This window comes from Canis lupus, chromosome 3 (genome assembly GCF_003254725.2).
Source record: "Canis lupus dingo isolate Sandy chromosome 3, ASM325472v2, whole genome shotgun sequence".
In the NCBI taxonomy this organism is placed as follows: domain Eukaryota; kingdom Metazoa; phylum Chordata; class Mammalia; order Carnivora; family Canidae; genus Canis; species Canis lupus.
Window position 1 is genome coordinate 51,414,322 of NC_064245.1, and position 17,142 is coordinate 51,431,463.

At 47.1% G+C, this 17,142-nt stretch overlaps 1 protein-coding gene across 5 annotated transcripts in view; it reads right to left on the reverse strand.

Annotated features, from left to right (window-relative positions):
• Positions 1-17,142, reverse strand: part of NTRK3 (neurotrophic receptor tyrosine kinase 3) — a 391,217-nt gene that overhangs the window by 239,483 nt on the left and 134,592 nt on the right. For all 5 annotated transcript variants that reach the window (XM_025436910.3, XM_035714844.2, XM_035714845.2 and 2 more), the window contains exons 9-11: positions 16,254-16,277; positions 14,716-14,777; positions 13,775-13,877 (exon numbers count right to left, since the gene is read on the reverse strand). In XM_025436910.3, coding sequence (XP_025292695.1) covers positions 13,775-13,877; positions 14,716-14,777; positions 16,254-16,277 — 189 coding nt within the window. The remainder of the gene's footprint in view (positions 1-13,774; positions 13,878-14,715; positions 14,778-16,253; positions 16,278-17,142) is intronic.

Below are 17,142 nucleotides of genomic sequence, written 5' to 3' on the forward strand. Positions count from 1 at the left end.
TATTTACATGTTGTCTATGACTGTTTTCCTGCTACAGCAGCCTGAGTTGAGTGATTGCAACAGGAACCAGATGGCAAGCAAAGTCTAAAATATTTACTATCTGGGTTTTAGGAAAAAAGTTTGCCAATTTTTGATTACAGCAAAGTTTTCCCAACATTCATGAGCACCATCATCACGGAGCGTGTTTTTTTAAGAATATGGATTCCTAGGGCCTACCACCAGAATACTGGATTTGGGAGATGTGGCCCAGGAAGCTCATTTTAATCAGTCCCCACTACCATCAGTGATTCTGATGCAAGTGGCCTGAGAACCCATGGGAAGGAGCCCTGGTCCGTGCAGTCAGTAATCCTGACTCCAGAGCCCAGGTCGTCCCCTTGAAGGGGCAGATGGAGCCTTGGTGGGGAACCAGTCATCATGCTCCATTCAGTAAAGGAGTGCAGCCTACCACCCCAGCAGCTTCTTGCTTTGTTTTAAGGTTCAGGGCAGAAAACTTGGAACACAAAGAAAATACTAATCACAGAGGAGGAAATAAAAAAGCATCCATAATCCTACCAACCAAACATAACCACTATTTCCATTCTGATCTGTCAATAAGGTCCTGGGATTTTTCTAGGTATAAATATGAAAGTACTTCCCCTTTATTTTAGGGGCCGGGGGGGGGGGGGGGGAACCTAGCAAGAAACTGCTTGCAGTCTTTACTCACTGGGAAATACATTGTTCACATTTTCACACAATATTTCAATAAACATTGCTTTAAAGTATCATTTTTAAAATACGCAACTATAAAAAAGGAACACAGTAAATATATTCATGTATCGAATGATCACACCATACACCCTAACTTACACACTGTTATATATTAATTAGAACTCAATAAAGGTGAAAAACAAGAAAAAAAAAGAATGCAGTAGATCTCTGTGAGCTGACAGGGAACAATCTCAAGGATAAATTGTTGGCAAAAATAATATGGTGCCCAGCAATGTGAATACAAGTGATGTCTGTATAAAAGTAATTGGGAAACTTCTGTCCAGGGATTGATCATCTCTGGAAGGATATGCAAGAACCTCACAGTGGTGGCCCCAGGAGCAGAAAATCAGGCAGAGATGGACACTTGTCATTACACTAGCTTCTATGCCACTGGGCTTTCTTACTATTTGCATGTATGCCCTTTCAGAAATATTAAAAATCTACTTTGGAATAATGTCATTCTTTTTTAAAAAAGATTTTATGTATTTATTCATGAGAGACAAAGAGAGAGAGGGAGAGACATAAGCAGAGGGAGAAGCGGGCTCCCCGCAGGGAGCCTGATGTGGGATTCGATCTCAGGACCCTGGGATCCAGACCTGGGATCCAGACCTGAGCCAAAAGCAGACACTGAACCACTGAGCCACACAGGCATACTGGAAAATGGTCATTCTTAAGGTCTGCATTGAATTACACTGTATGGATGGACCAGAATGTGTTCATCAGCTGTTTATCATTAGATATTTAAACAATTTGGACTTTATCAAGTTGGCTGTGTCAGTTGCAGCGGAATGAGCGTCCACAAACATAAATATGGGTGGCCATTTGTTATTATTACCTTAAGGTGAAAGTCTCAGACATGGAGTTACTGTGACACGGGCTTTCCCATGATTTTAGCCTGGTAATGAAAATGCCAAACCACTTCCAGAACGGCCGCCCCCATCCACACACTCAGCAATAGCAAACGCATGCATCCATTTCCTTGTTCTCTTATATGTCTCCTACTGTCTGCTAGCGCCTCTCCTGAGAAGTCCTTGGGCCCCACCCACAGCCCCATCAGGCAGGTGGTTCCCTGCACAAAGCAAGGCCAGGCGGGGACTGGTGCTGTTGGAGCCACTTCCACACGTAAGAGTTAATAATAGCACTCAAATCCTGCCTGCTTTTCCTGGGGGCCAAGCCAACACTGGGGTGCCCCTAGGCACCCCGTCCCCTGGTCCCAGGCCAATCTGCTCAACTCTGTTTATTTGGAAGGATTCACTTTGAAAGGCAGTTCCTAGAACCATCCAGGCGCCCTCCTCGGGGCTTCGTGTCAGGTCCTGCTGGCAGATGGACAGACGCTGGCATTCTTCTGCCCTGCCTGGAACAGGTCTGCATGGCTGCTGTGGCACAGAGGCCCCTCTGAATTCACGATGCCTGTCAGGTAGACAGACTTGGCATTTCTGGGACTGGTTAAAACAACAACAACAAACAAACAAACAAAACAAAAAAACACCACCACTGCTCCAGTCTTTGGCCAACTCTTGGCAACTCTTATTCCACAATAAATAGGAGGGCAGGGCTGGCATCCTGTACAAATACTGACCCCTGGAGCATCAGGACTGGGAGAAGGCAATTCTAGCCTCCTGCAGCACCTAAGGCCAGCAGGCAGCCTGGATGGCCATCCACTTAACCCACGGGGTCCCCTCCTCTGATGGCCCTGACCTCATTCAGCTGAGATCTTGATAGTTCAAGCTTCTCTAGCTCCCTAGAGCCCCCAGCATCATCTTCAAGGATTGGCCCTCAAAAGAAGAGCAAACAGGACACAGAAGTTTCCAGAAAAGGAAAGGAACTCTAGGCTGGGAATGCCAGCCTGCCAACTGGCTGCTGGCCTCTCTGGGGCCTGTCCCCAGCTCTCTTCAAGGGGAATGTCACTGTTAATTGACCTCACACTTGTCACTGAGGAAAAAAACGGACGAGGCAGCAGGTCTTACAAGTGCCTTTGTGTGGAAGAAGGTGGTGGTTTGGTTTAAACCAGAGAAGCCACTACAGAAACTGCTCTAGGAAATCTGAGCAGCTTATTTACCCAAAGAGGGTAGAACTAAAATGCCTCCGAAGTACAGGCGGACCTCAGAGATCCTGGGGGTTCAGTTCCAGACCACTGCAACACTGCACAAATGGCAAGGAAGTGAGTCAAATGAATGTTCTGGCTCCCCAGTGCATATCAAAGTTATGTTTATACTATACTGTCATCTATGAAGTGTGCAATAGCATGATGTCTAAGAAAATAATGGTCATACCTAAATTTAAAAAATACTTTATTGCTAAAAAATGCTAACCATCTGAGTTTTCAGTGAGTCATCACCATTGATCACAGATCACCAAAACACATATCATCATGAAAAAGTTAGAAATTTCCTGAAAATTACCAACAGGTGACATAGAGACACAAAGTAGGCAGATGCCACTGGACAAAATCGCACCAACAGATTTGTTTGATGTAGGAGTGGCACAAACATTCAATTTGCAATCTGTGGAGTGCAATAAGAGGTGTGCCTGTAATGGTTGTATTCTGTAGTCTTGTGGTCACGTCATTATTCCAGTTAAAAAAGTAAGCCTCTGAGGTGGGCTAATGTTGCAAAAGAACCCGCAGGAAGAATGGAACGTAGAAACGTGACCTAATTCCCAGGTCACAATTCTGAAGTTTTCTCCCAAGGGCTAGGTCCCTTGTAACTAGAAGTGTGGGCCACAGAGCAACCTCTGGAAGCTTCTGAGAAATGCTGACTCTCAGCCCTTCGCCAGACTGTTTAATCCGAATCTGCATTTTTCAGGGGGTCCCCAGCATCCTCCAGGGTTCATTAGCACATGAAAGTCTGAGATGCACTGGCCATACTATTATCCCTCATCCCTCCACAAGTCTAAGACAACGGTTCCTAAACTTCAGTGAGCCTAAGAATCACCTAGAGAGACTGCCTGTCCCACACTTCACTCCAGGTCTAGCCCAGTGGGTGTGGGGCAAATCCCCAGCATCTGTAGGTTTAACAACTCCTGAGTGATCAGATTGACTGGTCTGCAGACTGCACACAGACCTGAAATCTAGGGGAACGTGTGAAGCTGCATCGTGGACTTGGACACCACTGCTTCTCAATCTTGACTACATGAACAAAATCATCCAAGAAGTTAAAAAAGCATGCCTGTGCCTGGGTTCATGTCCAGATTCTGATTTAATGGGTATGGGGTGCAGCCTGGGCCAAGGGATTTATATCATTTCACTAGATGATTGGAATGTGCAGCTAAGATTGAGAACCACTGATTTAAGTGACATCATTTAAAACCTGGTTTTCCGGGGCGCCTGGGTGGCTCAGTAGTTGACTGTCTGCCTTTGGCTGTGATCCTGGGGTCCTGGGATCAAGTCCGGCATTGGACTCCCTGCAGGGAGCCTGCTTCTTCCTCTGCCTATGTCTCTGCCTCTCTCTGTGTGTCTCTCATGAATAAATAATTTTTAAAAAATAATAATTAAAAAAAAAGTAAAACCTTGTTTTCCTACTTAGTGGTCACATGACCTTGGGCAAACGCGCCAGTCTGAGCAGCTTTCCCATCTTTAGAATGCAGAGCATAGCACCACCTATGAAGACTATTATAAGATCTATTATACATCTGGCACCGAGTAAGTACTCAATAAATGTTCGATGCCTCCTGTTCTCTTTCCCTGCTATGATTAGAAGTGACAAATCAGCCAACATTCTTGTCTTTACCTCAAATCTCAGCCTGTCTTGAAAAACAAAGCATAGAAAGAGCTTTCCTTCAAGACCATTCAGGGAAAGATCGAGTCCCTGGGGGCTGGATTCGGGGAGCAGAGCTGGCTCTGTGCTCAGAAGAGCTCTGCACTCAAAAGAGCCCCACACTTGGGGCTGAAATCTTGAAATTCATACTTTTTTGAACGTCTTGCACTGGGTCCCTCCGATTAGGGAGACTCTCCCATAGGTGGTAGGGTGAGGGGGACCTAGGGAGGCTGGTATAAGAATGCCAGCAATCTCTCTCTGGCTTGTGGAAGCAGAATTAATATAAGAGAAGAGCATAAGGGATGCCTGGGTGGCTCAGCGGTTGAGCATCTGCCTTTGACTCAGGTCCTGGAATCGAGTCCCACATTGGGCTCCCTGCAGGGACCCTGCTTCTCCCTCGACCTGTGTCTCTGCTTCTCTCCTCTGTGTGTCTCTCATGAATAAATAAAATCTTAAAAAAAAGAGAGAGAGAGAGAGAAGAGCATAAAGATCCGTGTACCAGAGCGACTTGGTGAATCTCTCTAAACTAAACGTATTGTGCAAGCGAGAAAAAGAGTATGTTATTAATCCTCCATGTGAAAGAGCCAGGAAGGGACCCAACCAGAAGTTCTTCCTCTTTTTCTCTAGAAGCTTAGGGGCTGGAGCGGGTGGTAGATGCACCTGGTGGATGAGGCCACAGCTGGATGAAAAATGCATTCCTTGTCCTGCAGCACACCTCTCCATCACCCCATACGGCTCATCCCATGATGGATGCACAGCATGAAGGACAGAGGGGTGACAAGGAGCTGTGGCTGTGGATTTGCAGTGGCTAGCTGGTTTGTTATTGTCCTCAAGGTGTGGCTTTTCTCCTCTTGTCCAAAAGCGTGTTTCCCAATCAACGGTTTTTTGATCTCCTTGTTTTTTATTGCCTGTGGTCTGGAGGGCTCATCTTTGGACCTCCCAAGGCCTTCTGCAGTTCATGGGACAACAAGCTGCATGAATGCAGGGCTCAGGCACTGTGGCTATGTGGAGTTTTCTCATTAGCTCTATCCCATGGTCACTCTTCCTCTAGGCAAGTGAAAGCAGGACGTACCGGAGAAGATGCAGAGATGGAGAAAGGATGTGCCACGAAGAGATGAGGGCTTCTGCTGGAGCAGCTTCTGCAACTTGACTTTGCAGGGGCAAACCCATGTTGGGCAAAGAACACTGGGAGCAAAGTCCAGGTTGGTGGCCCCCACCCTTCTTGGTTTCCATCCTGGTACTGTGATCCAGTAGGATATCTGGATCTCTGACGAAGTATGTCCCCAGAACTTTGGATGAATAATAAAATACTGGAGTTCGTGAATTTTTTAAGAGTAAAAATTAGTACAGACTTGATTTGATTCCCAGTTTTAAAAATCCCTTTTGCTAACTCATATCCTGATATATTTTTCTTAGGTGTGAAACTACTGGGAGGGCCAGTTCTTGTCCAAAAGCTTGGTTACACCTACAGGAGTGCGTAAGGCATGTGATTGTCAACTGTCACATGTGCTGTCAGGGACAAAAGGTTGAGTACTTCTACACTGAGGTATCTAAGGATGTTAACCCTGTAGGAACCAGTTAGAATGCCTTGGATTAAGTAAGAACTGTATTTTGCTGCCAAAAATCAAATGAGTCAGACAGGCAATCACTTTGGCTATGGAGCCAAACATATTGGCCATCCTTGGCCCCACAGAACAGGATGCCGGGCCTGCCAAGAACAGCCAGCTAGCAGGTAACCACAGAGGAAAAACATTTTGTAGCAGACTCTATTTCCAGGGTCTTCCTTTTGAATAGGAGACTCAGCACTGGGGAATAGCTGGTTTCCTAGAGCTCTGAGGGAGAATGGAGCAGTGCAGCCTTAAGACAATCAATGGTGACAGTGCAGGGGCTGCTAGAACCGTTCACTGCACACCTGCAAAACCCCCACAAAGATGGGGCAGTGAAGGCATGCTTAGAAAAAAACACATTGCCTTCCAGCCTTCTTCTCAAAGCTCTGGGCACCACATTCTAGAATTCAGATACCAAGTGGGACGAGACTTCATCTGCAGCCAGAAACTCCCAATGAAGTCCAAGCTGAGGAAGAGAAACAGAAGGCTCCTGGCTTCAATTACTTTACGTCCTGCCTATGGATTAGCCACACACCCAACCTATTTAACTAGGACTTGGACAAATGCTAGGAGTGTTCTTAGGGGCGGGATGGCGGGAGGCAGTCTGTCATGGAGCCCAAAAGGAGAGAAAGGGCATGAAACATTTGTTAGGGGACAAGGACCTAGGATAACGACATAGGAAATGAATCCAAAAACTACTCCCAAAATTATGTTCAGAGGGCCACCGTCCACCAGGAGTCCCTTACCAGGAATCCCTTAGTAAAGACCATTGCAAGGGTCAGAGGTACCTTCCCCCTTGAATAACCTCAATTCAGAAGAGAGAATGGGAAAAGAAGAAAGAAAAACAAGCAAGAAGGAAGAATGAATGTATTAGAGGAAGTCAGGAAAGCCAAGCCCTTCACCTGGCTTCACGTCTGCCTTGCACTGCTCTTGGCTTTTGACTCAGTTACAGAGAGATCAAATAAGTCTATTTCTCAGGCCAAAGGAAGCTATCGAATCTCTGGCACCGACACTGTGCTCATCTAGGGTCCACATCACCTTCCAGTAGTCTCAGAAGTCTGCTATCTCCCTACCACTCCTTGCATCAATCCCCTGACAGTATGCTCGCAGCTAGGGATGCACAGCCCCTCCATCCCAGCTGAGGGAAAAATGATGACTCACTGGAGGTTACAGCATCAAACCGTAGGAGTCCAAGATCCCTCCCAGCCCCATCCCCATTCCAGCGGGAAGAAACCTCTCTTGGTCCAACACTCCCAGGTTAGGAAGGAGTCCAGAAATGACTCCTTCCCAGGTCTGCCTTCCTACCCCCCTTAACCAAGAGGTTAACCAGAGGGATAATGGCCATTCCATTGGAGCAGCAGCCCCCGACATGTTTTGGCAGGAGCCAGCCCCTCCAAATCAAGACTCTGGCAGGATTCTACAATCCACTCAGAGGACAGTTACCATCTGTTTATGGAAAGAATGTTAATAACCCCCAATCATAATCAAATAGGCAACCACTTTACTTTAAGTACCTATTAACTGATGCTAATTCACAATGGAACAGTCCTGGAGTGCCCATCCACAGGCCCATCAGAGGCACCAGCACGTGTCCAACCATTAGGATAAAAAAAGCAAGCACTGGCTGATGAAGCAAGTAAGGTACTACCAGAAGCCCTAGCAGTAGCTCGGGACCACCTCCTCTCTCCCCAGCTTCTGCTGCCCTGTTGTGCGGTCTCCACTGTGTCCAGAAAGAAATGAAGGAAGTCCCCTTAGCCAAGGAAGTGCATGCACACACACACACACACACACACACACACACACCCTCAGCTCCCATCTTCCCCCCAGGCCAGGTGGGCCCCAGTTTGAGAAAAGTAGATTAAGAAGAGGCATTCCTGAAAGCCCCATTCAAGTGGGAAGCACTCAAAAACAAGAGCACTGGAAGAACTGGGTTAATTTAATTCATCATCCAGCTTCTTCTCTTGGCCCTCCCTGCCTCTCTGCACACACCATGTCTGTGGGAAGCAGGGCCAGTGCTGTCCTAGCTAACTGTGCGCTCTGCATGTTACAGCACTTCTCTGGTGTGTTCCCTTTTCTGTACAATAGGGACATTGGCCTAAGAAGCCCAAGATCTGTTTCAGCTCTAAGAAACCATTATTCTGATTATTCTGGGGACCTGGATGGCTCAGTGGTTGAGCATCTGCCTTCAGCTCAGTTTGTAATCCTGGAGTCCCGGGATCAAGTCCCACATTAGGCTCCCTGCAAGGAGCCTGCTTCTCCGTCTGCCTCTGTCTCTGCCTCTCTCTGTGTCTCTCATGAATAAATAAATTAAATACTTAAAAAGAAAAAAAAAAAAGAAAGAAACCATTATTCTGTTTCCTCTGTGGGAGGAGAGGAAGCCAAGAAGTATGAAATACACCACCACTGCATCCCTGATCTGGAAGTATGTAAAGATACTTATGGAGTAGTCACAAGGTCAGAGGCCAAAGAACATACGCTGTTTTCACAGGTTGCAAAACCCCACACATTTGCTTCTTTCTCTTTGAATAACTAGGATACCTTATATGAAAGCTATGGGACATGTTTTATTATTTAAAGATACACTCACAGAGTTGATCTGGTTCTTTTTCTAACAACTGTGTGAAGTGAAGATGGCAGGTACACCACGGATATTTGCCGTGGTGCAGGCAAGACCAAGTAGTTATAGGTCCTTCTATGGCCCTGGAAAGTGGCTGAGGATATGAGCCACTGAGTTCAGAGTCCCATCTGAACTCAACCTAACCAGACCTGAAATCCAAAGCACGACGCCTCCTTTTCTGAGATATGGCTTCTTCATCTATAAATACAGATGCCACAAAGCACGGCTGGATCACCACCATGGGCTTCTGATGTCCAATTTAAAAATATTTTGTGAGGGAGAGCTTGGTGTAAACTCTGAACTGCATCACTTCCAGGCCCAGTATGCACTGGCACAATATCATTTGTTGTTAAAATACTGAAATGTCTGGGGCACCTGGGGGGCTTGGTCCGCTAAGCAGCTGCCTTCATCTCAGATCATGATCCCAGGATCCTGAGGTCAAGCTCTGTATCCAATTCCCTGCTCAGTGGGGAGCCTGCTTCTCCCTCTCTCCCTGCCCCTCCCTCATTCTCTCTCTCTTAAATAAATAAAATCTTTTAAAAAATAAAATACTGAAATGTCTGTCTCTATTTCTGTAAATGGCCCCTGCCTTGCATGTCCCCCACTATCCCTTGATCCATCAATCCAAGAGTTAATGCTTCATACAGCAGGGAGCCTCCAGGTCCTGGCTCCAGCAAGGGGATTGGCTTCTGTTCTGAAGGTCAGTTCCCACACCAAACCAGACACTTATAAAGGATCACCTCTCCCCTGCTGCTCTGAGTAAGACACTGGGCTTTAGCCATAGCCCAAAGAAACCCCTGCCGCCCTAGCCCAGCACCATTTCAAAACCTTTGTGATTCTAAGAGATGGATTCCCATGTTCCTGTGACTGCTCCGCAGGCCAATCGTGATCAATAGGATGGTAGGTAATACAAGTACAGAGGTGTCTGAGACAATGCTTTTTCTATTCATTTCTGTAAGATCTAGTTAATATATTCATTTCCCATGATTTAGTAGAATGCCTAAACACACCAACATGGAGAGATCTCTGACACCCGACAGGTAAATAAAGCAAGAGGGAGAAGGATACTAAGTATGAAGACGTGTATCAGTTAAACACACACAAAAGTAATGCATTTTATATATGTACGTGTATATGTATATACATTAATATGCACACATATAGGTGTATGTTTTCTCACATACCATACGTACATTATCTATACATATTGCATACCATGTGTGACCACTCTTGGGAGTGCTGTAGTCTTTAATCACGCTGGTTAAAACTGTTATGGCACAAGTTCTCTTGTCCAAATAAAATTTATTAGTAAGATCTATAGAAGTGACATACATATTTTTTATTGTTCTCTAGAGTTCTAGGAATGCAATTTGTGACCTATATAGAACAAACAAAACCAAAACAAAATATATAAGCATATGTATATGTGTATGTACACATAGAAATATAAAAACAGGGGTACCTGGGTGGCTCGGGTCATGATCTCAGGGTCCTAGGATGGAACTCAGCATCAGGTTCCTGGCTCAGCAGAGAGCCTGCTTCTCCCTCTCCTTCTGCCCTTCCCCCTACTTGTGTGTGTGTATGTGTGTGCATGTTCTCTATCTCAAATAAATAAATGGAGAAAAAAAAGTAGTATAAAAATGAACTGGTTACCAGACCTAGCCACTAACATCGCCATGCAATGGAGGCATGAGTTTGGCTGAGAGAGAGCCAATGGGGTAGAGAGCAGATGTGCAGAGAAAGAGAGGCAGGGACACAAGCGAAGAGACAGAAACAGTGAACTGATGGATGTACACGAAGCCCAGGCCGGTGGCTGTCTATGGGAACAGGGGTGACAGTTAAAGCATTTCAAATTTCATCAGCAATGTTTCATCTCTTTATTCTAGGAATAAAACATAAGATGCAAATATAAAAACAAAACCATAAGAGTTGCTTATTCTGAGCAGTGGGAATAGGAGTATTTTGTTACACCAATCTTTGTATTTTTGTCTTTTTCTTATTCCTCAGAAGGAAATAAAGTTCTTATTAACAATCCCTCCTCATCCACCCTCTGTGTTCCGGGCCCTCACATGTGGACGTTGGGTATTATTTATGAGTTCCCCCCATCATCCCTACTCTACCTCCCACGGCCCAGACACCTCAGATTGCCAAAGTAGCCCTTACTGACCTGTTACTGACTCATGAGCTGTGCTTTTTTTTTTTTTCTTTTTTTTTAATGATTACAAATACAGACATCCATTTTGAGTTCAATGAGCATTTGTCAAATACTGTAGGAAGTTTCAGGCAAAGTGGGCTGAGCGCTCTGTGGTTCCTGCCAAGTTGCTCCTGGTCTAGCAGGACAGACAGATGATGTGTATGCAAGGTAATGACAAGGCCGTGGGACTCGTGCAGAATAAAAGCATCCTGACTAAATGCCATGTGTGACAAAGGAGGGTGGGACTGCGTCTTGGGAGGGCAGCCCTTTGTAAAAGGACAATAAAAGGAGCCAGGAGAGGCTTGTAGGAGAACTGCCACCACGGGGCCCCTTTTATATACCAGTTACACACACATCTCAATACTCAGCAGCAACCCACTGAGGCAAAAGAGGCTGTGAGGGGGTGAGTAACTTTGCTAGAGCAGTTCAATGGCATGGCACAGCCGGACTCTGATTTGAACCCTCAAAGCTGAAGACGGGGCGGCTAAGAAGGAGGAGGCTCTCCTGAGTCAGATTCAGGGGGCTTCTGGTACCCACACCTGCTTTCTCCTTCCTGCACTGGGATGCTCGCTGGCAACAAAAGATCGGGCATGTATGCAGCCTGGGGCATTTCTTACTCATCCCAAGATGAGGCCCCATAAGCACAAGCGATGGGGTGAGATGAAGAGCAGAGACTTGCAGGCTTCATCTGCTGCAAGGTCAGCCTTGGACACACTTCCACAACCGGCCTCCAAGTGCAGCCTCCCTTCTTCAGGCTGCCTGCCTCTAGAGGAGGGGACACCTCATTTCCAAGGAGGTGGCTCAGCCCCCATGGGGGAGGGGGGAGCAGGGGGCTGGGAGAGGCTCTGAGGACAGCTGAGGGGAAGGCACCGCCCTGGATGCTGTCTAATCCATCCGACATGGGGACACACTGTTCCAGAAACCGGATGACAATTAATAGGAAAAATCTGCTCTCGCAGTGCTGCCAAGCATGTCACAGGGTCTCAGCTGGTGGCGCGCCTCCTCAGTGGGGAGCAAAATGCCCCATTCTTCCCTTTGGTCTGGGCCCTGGTGTGTTCTCAGGTGGAAGGAGAAAGAGCTATGGTCAGGAGGTTCCTCCCATGGTCAGAAAACTTAGCATGAGCAATAGGGCCAGTCTTCAAAGCCACAGGCCCAAGGATTCTGCTGAGATTGAAGGCTCAGGGCTCACCCAGTGGTATTCATCTTCTAACCCTGCAGAGCCCTGCCTTGCACCGGGGAGTACTGGCAGATAAAACATCTGCAATTGAGGTGCCTCACCGTGGTCTGATCCTGTTTAAGTCATAGGGCTTTCGGCCAAACTTCTATCCCCTTGTTATAATTTGCCTGCACATGTATTTCTCTTGGTCAAAATATTTCACATGATTCAGGAAAACCTGGCTTGCCTTGCTGACTCGTTTAGCTTAATCAAGAACAGAAAGAGAGAACAGAGGTAGAGAGCTTCTGAGAGGCCAGTCTGCTCTCCTGTTTTCTACCCTTCTACCCTTCTAAGGGGATCTCCTGCTGAATATCTGTGTTCTCAGCTTTTAGGGGAATCATAGGATATTTTGAGAATATAAGAGAAGAAGTGGACTAGCTCCATTCCAAACCACCCTCCCCCCCCACCCCAACCCTATGGACACAACCACACATTTGCATAACTTCAGGGGATCACGGTCCCCGTGGATCTCATTCATGTGCCCTCCTTCAGCCCGAGTCCCAAAGTCAAGACCCTCTGCGCAGATACCAGTTCATGCATAGATGCTGTAGAAATTCATCTTTCTGGATCCCGTACTCTCCCAGAAAACCCAAACCTGGATCCTAGCTCAGCAATCTGACAGCTTGCTGAACCCTTCTCCTCATCCTTCCCTACCCACCTCCCATCTAACACCAGCCATAAATGGAAACCCCAGAGGAGAGAGTAGGTCTTGCAATTCGAGTTTCTGTTTGAGAACTGGTACCCAGCCTCCCTGGAGCCATCTGGTCAAATCCATCCCTGAGACCAGGCAGATGGATGCTAATTTACCATGTTAACCCCTCTTGTGCCACTGCCCCAAGCTGAGCCATAGTGGGAAGCCTCGTCCCACAGCCTGCCCTGGCCATCAGGGGGCTGAGGACGCGGCATTGTGGAAGCTGGCCAGCAGATTTACAATCGTGTTGCTCTTGGCATCTGTTCTGGGACCCTGTGTAGAGTTACGTGCTGAAATGCGACTGCGTGGGCAACTTCCCAACACCAGAGTCCACCACCCGATATCTAGCTATGCTAAAACCTTCTCATCAAAACTCCAAGGAAGAGTACAGACAAGAGAGAAACCAAGGGACGCCTGAGTGGCTCAGTGGGTTGAGAGTCTGCCTTCGGCTCAGGTCGTGATCCTGGGCCTGGGAATCGAGTCCCGCATCGGGCTCCCTGCAGGGGGCCTGCTTCTCCCTCTGCCTATGTCTGTCTCTCTCTCCCTCTCTCTCCCTTTCTCTCTCTCAGGAATAAATAAATAAAATATTTTTAAAAAGGAAAAGAGAGAGAGAAACCAAGTTACTCAGACAAGGAGCCCTATTTCTCACCAACTTCCATCACAAAATTCCATCATACAGCAAGCAGCTCAGCTACATGATGCTTCTCGAAGTCACGGCAAAACCAGGCGGTCCATGGTCATGGTCTGGCCCCTGCAGAACCAACACAGCTTCCAATCCATCACTACCAATAATAAGGTGTAGACAAGAGTCTCCACCAGGACCACTTAAGCCCACTACTGGTAGGGAGGCCCCCTTGGAGAGCAATGAGAGAGTAAAACAGCATCTTTTGATCCAAAGGAACCCTATTTCCCCCATGAGACCCTTGCAAATGAAAATCCCACCTTACCCTTCATTCCAAATTTGGACCGTCGACCGTACTTGTTGATCATGATAAAGAGAACCACCAACAGGACGCAGGCAAAAGCAGCAAGTCCCACAGCTATGGACACCTGGTAGGGCCAAGAGCAGACAGTTGAGAAGAGTCACAGAAAACCCAAGTGCCGTGGGAAGTGACCCATGCGCCCTAAGAAAGCAGTCCTTATCGGAGGAACAGCTGCAGCCCATTCAGAACTTTGCCACTGAGTAAACTCCTTAGAAGAAGTAATTCCTGAGACCTTCAAACATTAAAAAAGAAATTTAAAAGGAAATTAATTCCCCAAGTGGATGAGACAACGTCCTGTGGTTCTGCCTCTCCTCTGGGGGCCATCTCAAGCAATGCAAGGGCAGGCCTAAGAGGTTTCTATCTACTGTTTGTTGTTTTAATTAGCCAAAAAACTCTGCACTTTCACATTGACATTCTTTACATAGTATTATCCAAAAGGTTCTAGGAGATCTAGACTCTTAAAAAAATAAAATTTAATTTAAAAAAACCTTTGCTCTCCCCCGCAGGGAAAATCTCTGACTCTAAGAATCAGGCAGGGTAGGGGGAGGTGACTTGAAAAACCAACCCAAGGGGATGCTCTGAGCAACTCCGACTTTTGTAAAAGGCTTGTGTGGTTAGCATTCCCTTCAAATCAGGCCCAGCCAGGCTGCTAACTGAGTGGGGGTTTCAAACAGTTCTCTTCTCAAAGACTTCCTCAAACAATGACTTATTCTCATCAAACAAGGAAGGTTTCAACCACCTGAAAGGAGGTCATTCATCACAGTTTTTTTGTTGTTTTTTTTTTTCTCCTGCCGTATATACTGAGGTTCCAAGTAAGATAAAATTCCGGAAAGTTAGCTCCTAAAATGAAGTCTGAAAACAACTGAGTCAGTAAACAGCTTCCCCTTGATCCGGCAGGGACTTACCCCAAAAGTGTCTTCCTCTGGTTTGTGTGTCACAGTGATGGGTGTGGGGCTCACGTCGTAAACTGAAAATCAACCAGACCAGGAAGACAGTTAGCTTATCGGACAGAAGAGGCTCAGCCGCAGTCCTCGCCTGACTCCCAGCCCCCCACCTCGGGAGTTCCTGCTGGAGAACATCCCTGGGCTCTGCGGGGCTCCCCAGAGACCAGATCCCCATCCAGCCACCTGGCTGGGGCTGACAAGTCACAGGCAGGCTCCACAAGGAATAAAGGACCCTCACCGCCACCCCCTCTCCCCATTCCAGAGTAATAATGTCACCTGGGCATCGTAGGGCATTAACTATTAGATACAAAGGAGGAGAAGAAATGCTTTGGGAGCCAGACCAGGGTCTGGATTCGGCATGTTCTGTTGGTGATAGCACCTGCTGCTGACATTTGGCTACCCTCTGCCTAGGCCCTCCTTTCCAAGTCCCTGGGTCTCCCATGCCCTTCCTTTCGCCCTCCTCTCCTCCTCAGGGAGACCGGGAGACCCATGGTCCCCAGAACATCCCACTGACCACTCCCTGCCGGCAGATTTCAGAACACAGTGGCAGCCCAAGGTAAGCTGCAAGGCCATATGCCCAGGAAACACCACCTTTTTCCAGCAAGGCCTGGATGGGAAGCCAAGTATCCATTTGTCCTCCATCTCAAATCACCTTCTGGGCAGGAAACAGCCCCAAACTCAGAATTCTCTGGAGGGACATTCTGTGAGATAGCAAGTCCTCTCAGACCAAGGACAAATGAAGGAAGCCACGGACGATCTTCATGTTCATGCCAAATAGTAAGGGGCATCCTCAACAGGACCGACTGTCCATGATCTTAGGCCACACACAGAGCAGAAATGACAGTGACGCTTCCTTACTCTCCCATGAGAGAGAAAAGGAAAAGTGATAAATGATTCCTCCACAGCCCATAAGCAAAACACCAAATGTTTTAGGGGACGTCTGGGTGGCTCAGCTGGTTAGGCATCTAACTCTTGATCTCAGCTCGAGTCTTGATCTCATCAAGCATCGAATTGGGCTGTAGGCTCACTGTGGAGCCTACTTTAAAAAAAAAAAAGTCCCCACTTAGGGACACACAAGCCTATCAGGAGGCCTTGTGAATCACTCACAAGGTGAGTCTCAGCCAGATTCTGGGGCCCTCTTAGCAGGTGAGAAACACCAGTTTAAAGGCTCCCCATTCTCTCCACAAGGACAACTGAAATGATTAACATGCTCTTCCTGACACCACCCCTTCCCATCCAGACAAGGGGGACCCACAACATGCTCAGGATTTAGGGGACTCCCTGGGGGAAACAGAGGCACAGAGCTCAGGGGGTGTGCAACAGGGACTACCCAAGAAGTGTTTCTGCTCTGCAGTTCCCCTATGAGTGCCCAAGATGCTCTCAGGTGCCACAGGTCTGGGGATGTGGCCATGGAAGAGACAAGAGGGCTGTGTGGAATCCACAATTACCTAAAGCATCAGAACAAATCAGTTTCAAAGCAAAAGGTAAAGCAGACTTACTGGAGACAAAGTTATCCGTGCTCTCTGCAAAAAAAAACAAAGAGATAATTAACAAGTGTAATAAAAGCCAGAACAGATGCACTGTATCTTCCTAATGGGTACGACCTCTCCCACTCACCACAAGTCCCCCGTTATCCCAGCGACAGAAAACTAAACTCTTGACATATCAGCCCTCCCCCAAGCTACTCTACTCCTTTAGGAGGTGGTCTCCCAAGTGGAGAAAGAATAAGAGATAAAACTGGTTTCAAGAGAGGTGGCCCAGCCTACCTGGGATCTATGAGATGGAAAATTGTATCTAGACCCAATGTCTCACCCACGGTCCTCCCTCCTTCAGGTACCCAGATGGCTGGGGACGTTGGCGGGACCTCAGAGCCAAGAAGAAAAGCTGCAGAGTGGGCTTCCCTGGACCTTTCTTGAAAATGCCAGCTATGATTCCCAAGACAGAATTCCTCAAATTGATATGTAGAGTTTAATCTATCAAGTACCTCAGATGTTCCTGGTAATCTCTCTCTGAGTCTGCCCATCCCTCAGATGAAAATGTGCTATTGGATCTTTCCCTCTAGAAATGGCTCACCTGATAGTGAAAGCTCATTATTAGACACTGAGGATAAGCCAGGGGCTGGGCTGAATGCTTTATATAACATATCACTTAATCCTTATAACCATCCTAGGAGGTAGAGAGTGTTATCCCCATTTAACAGAAATAGAAATAGGCTTTGTTGGGCCAGGCAGGATCAAGGGGATGGGGAGGCACCAACAAAATGGCAGCAGACCCTCCATCTTGTTACCCTCCCCTGGGAACTTTCCCATCACTGCAGATGGCCCAAGGCACTTCATGGGGGGGACATGCCATATAAGGGCATAAGCAGTTATTGCCCCATACCAATTC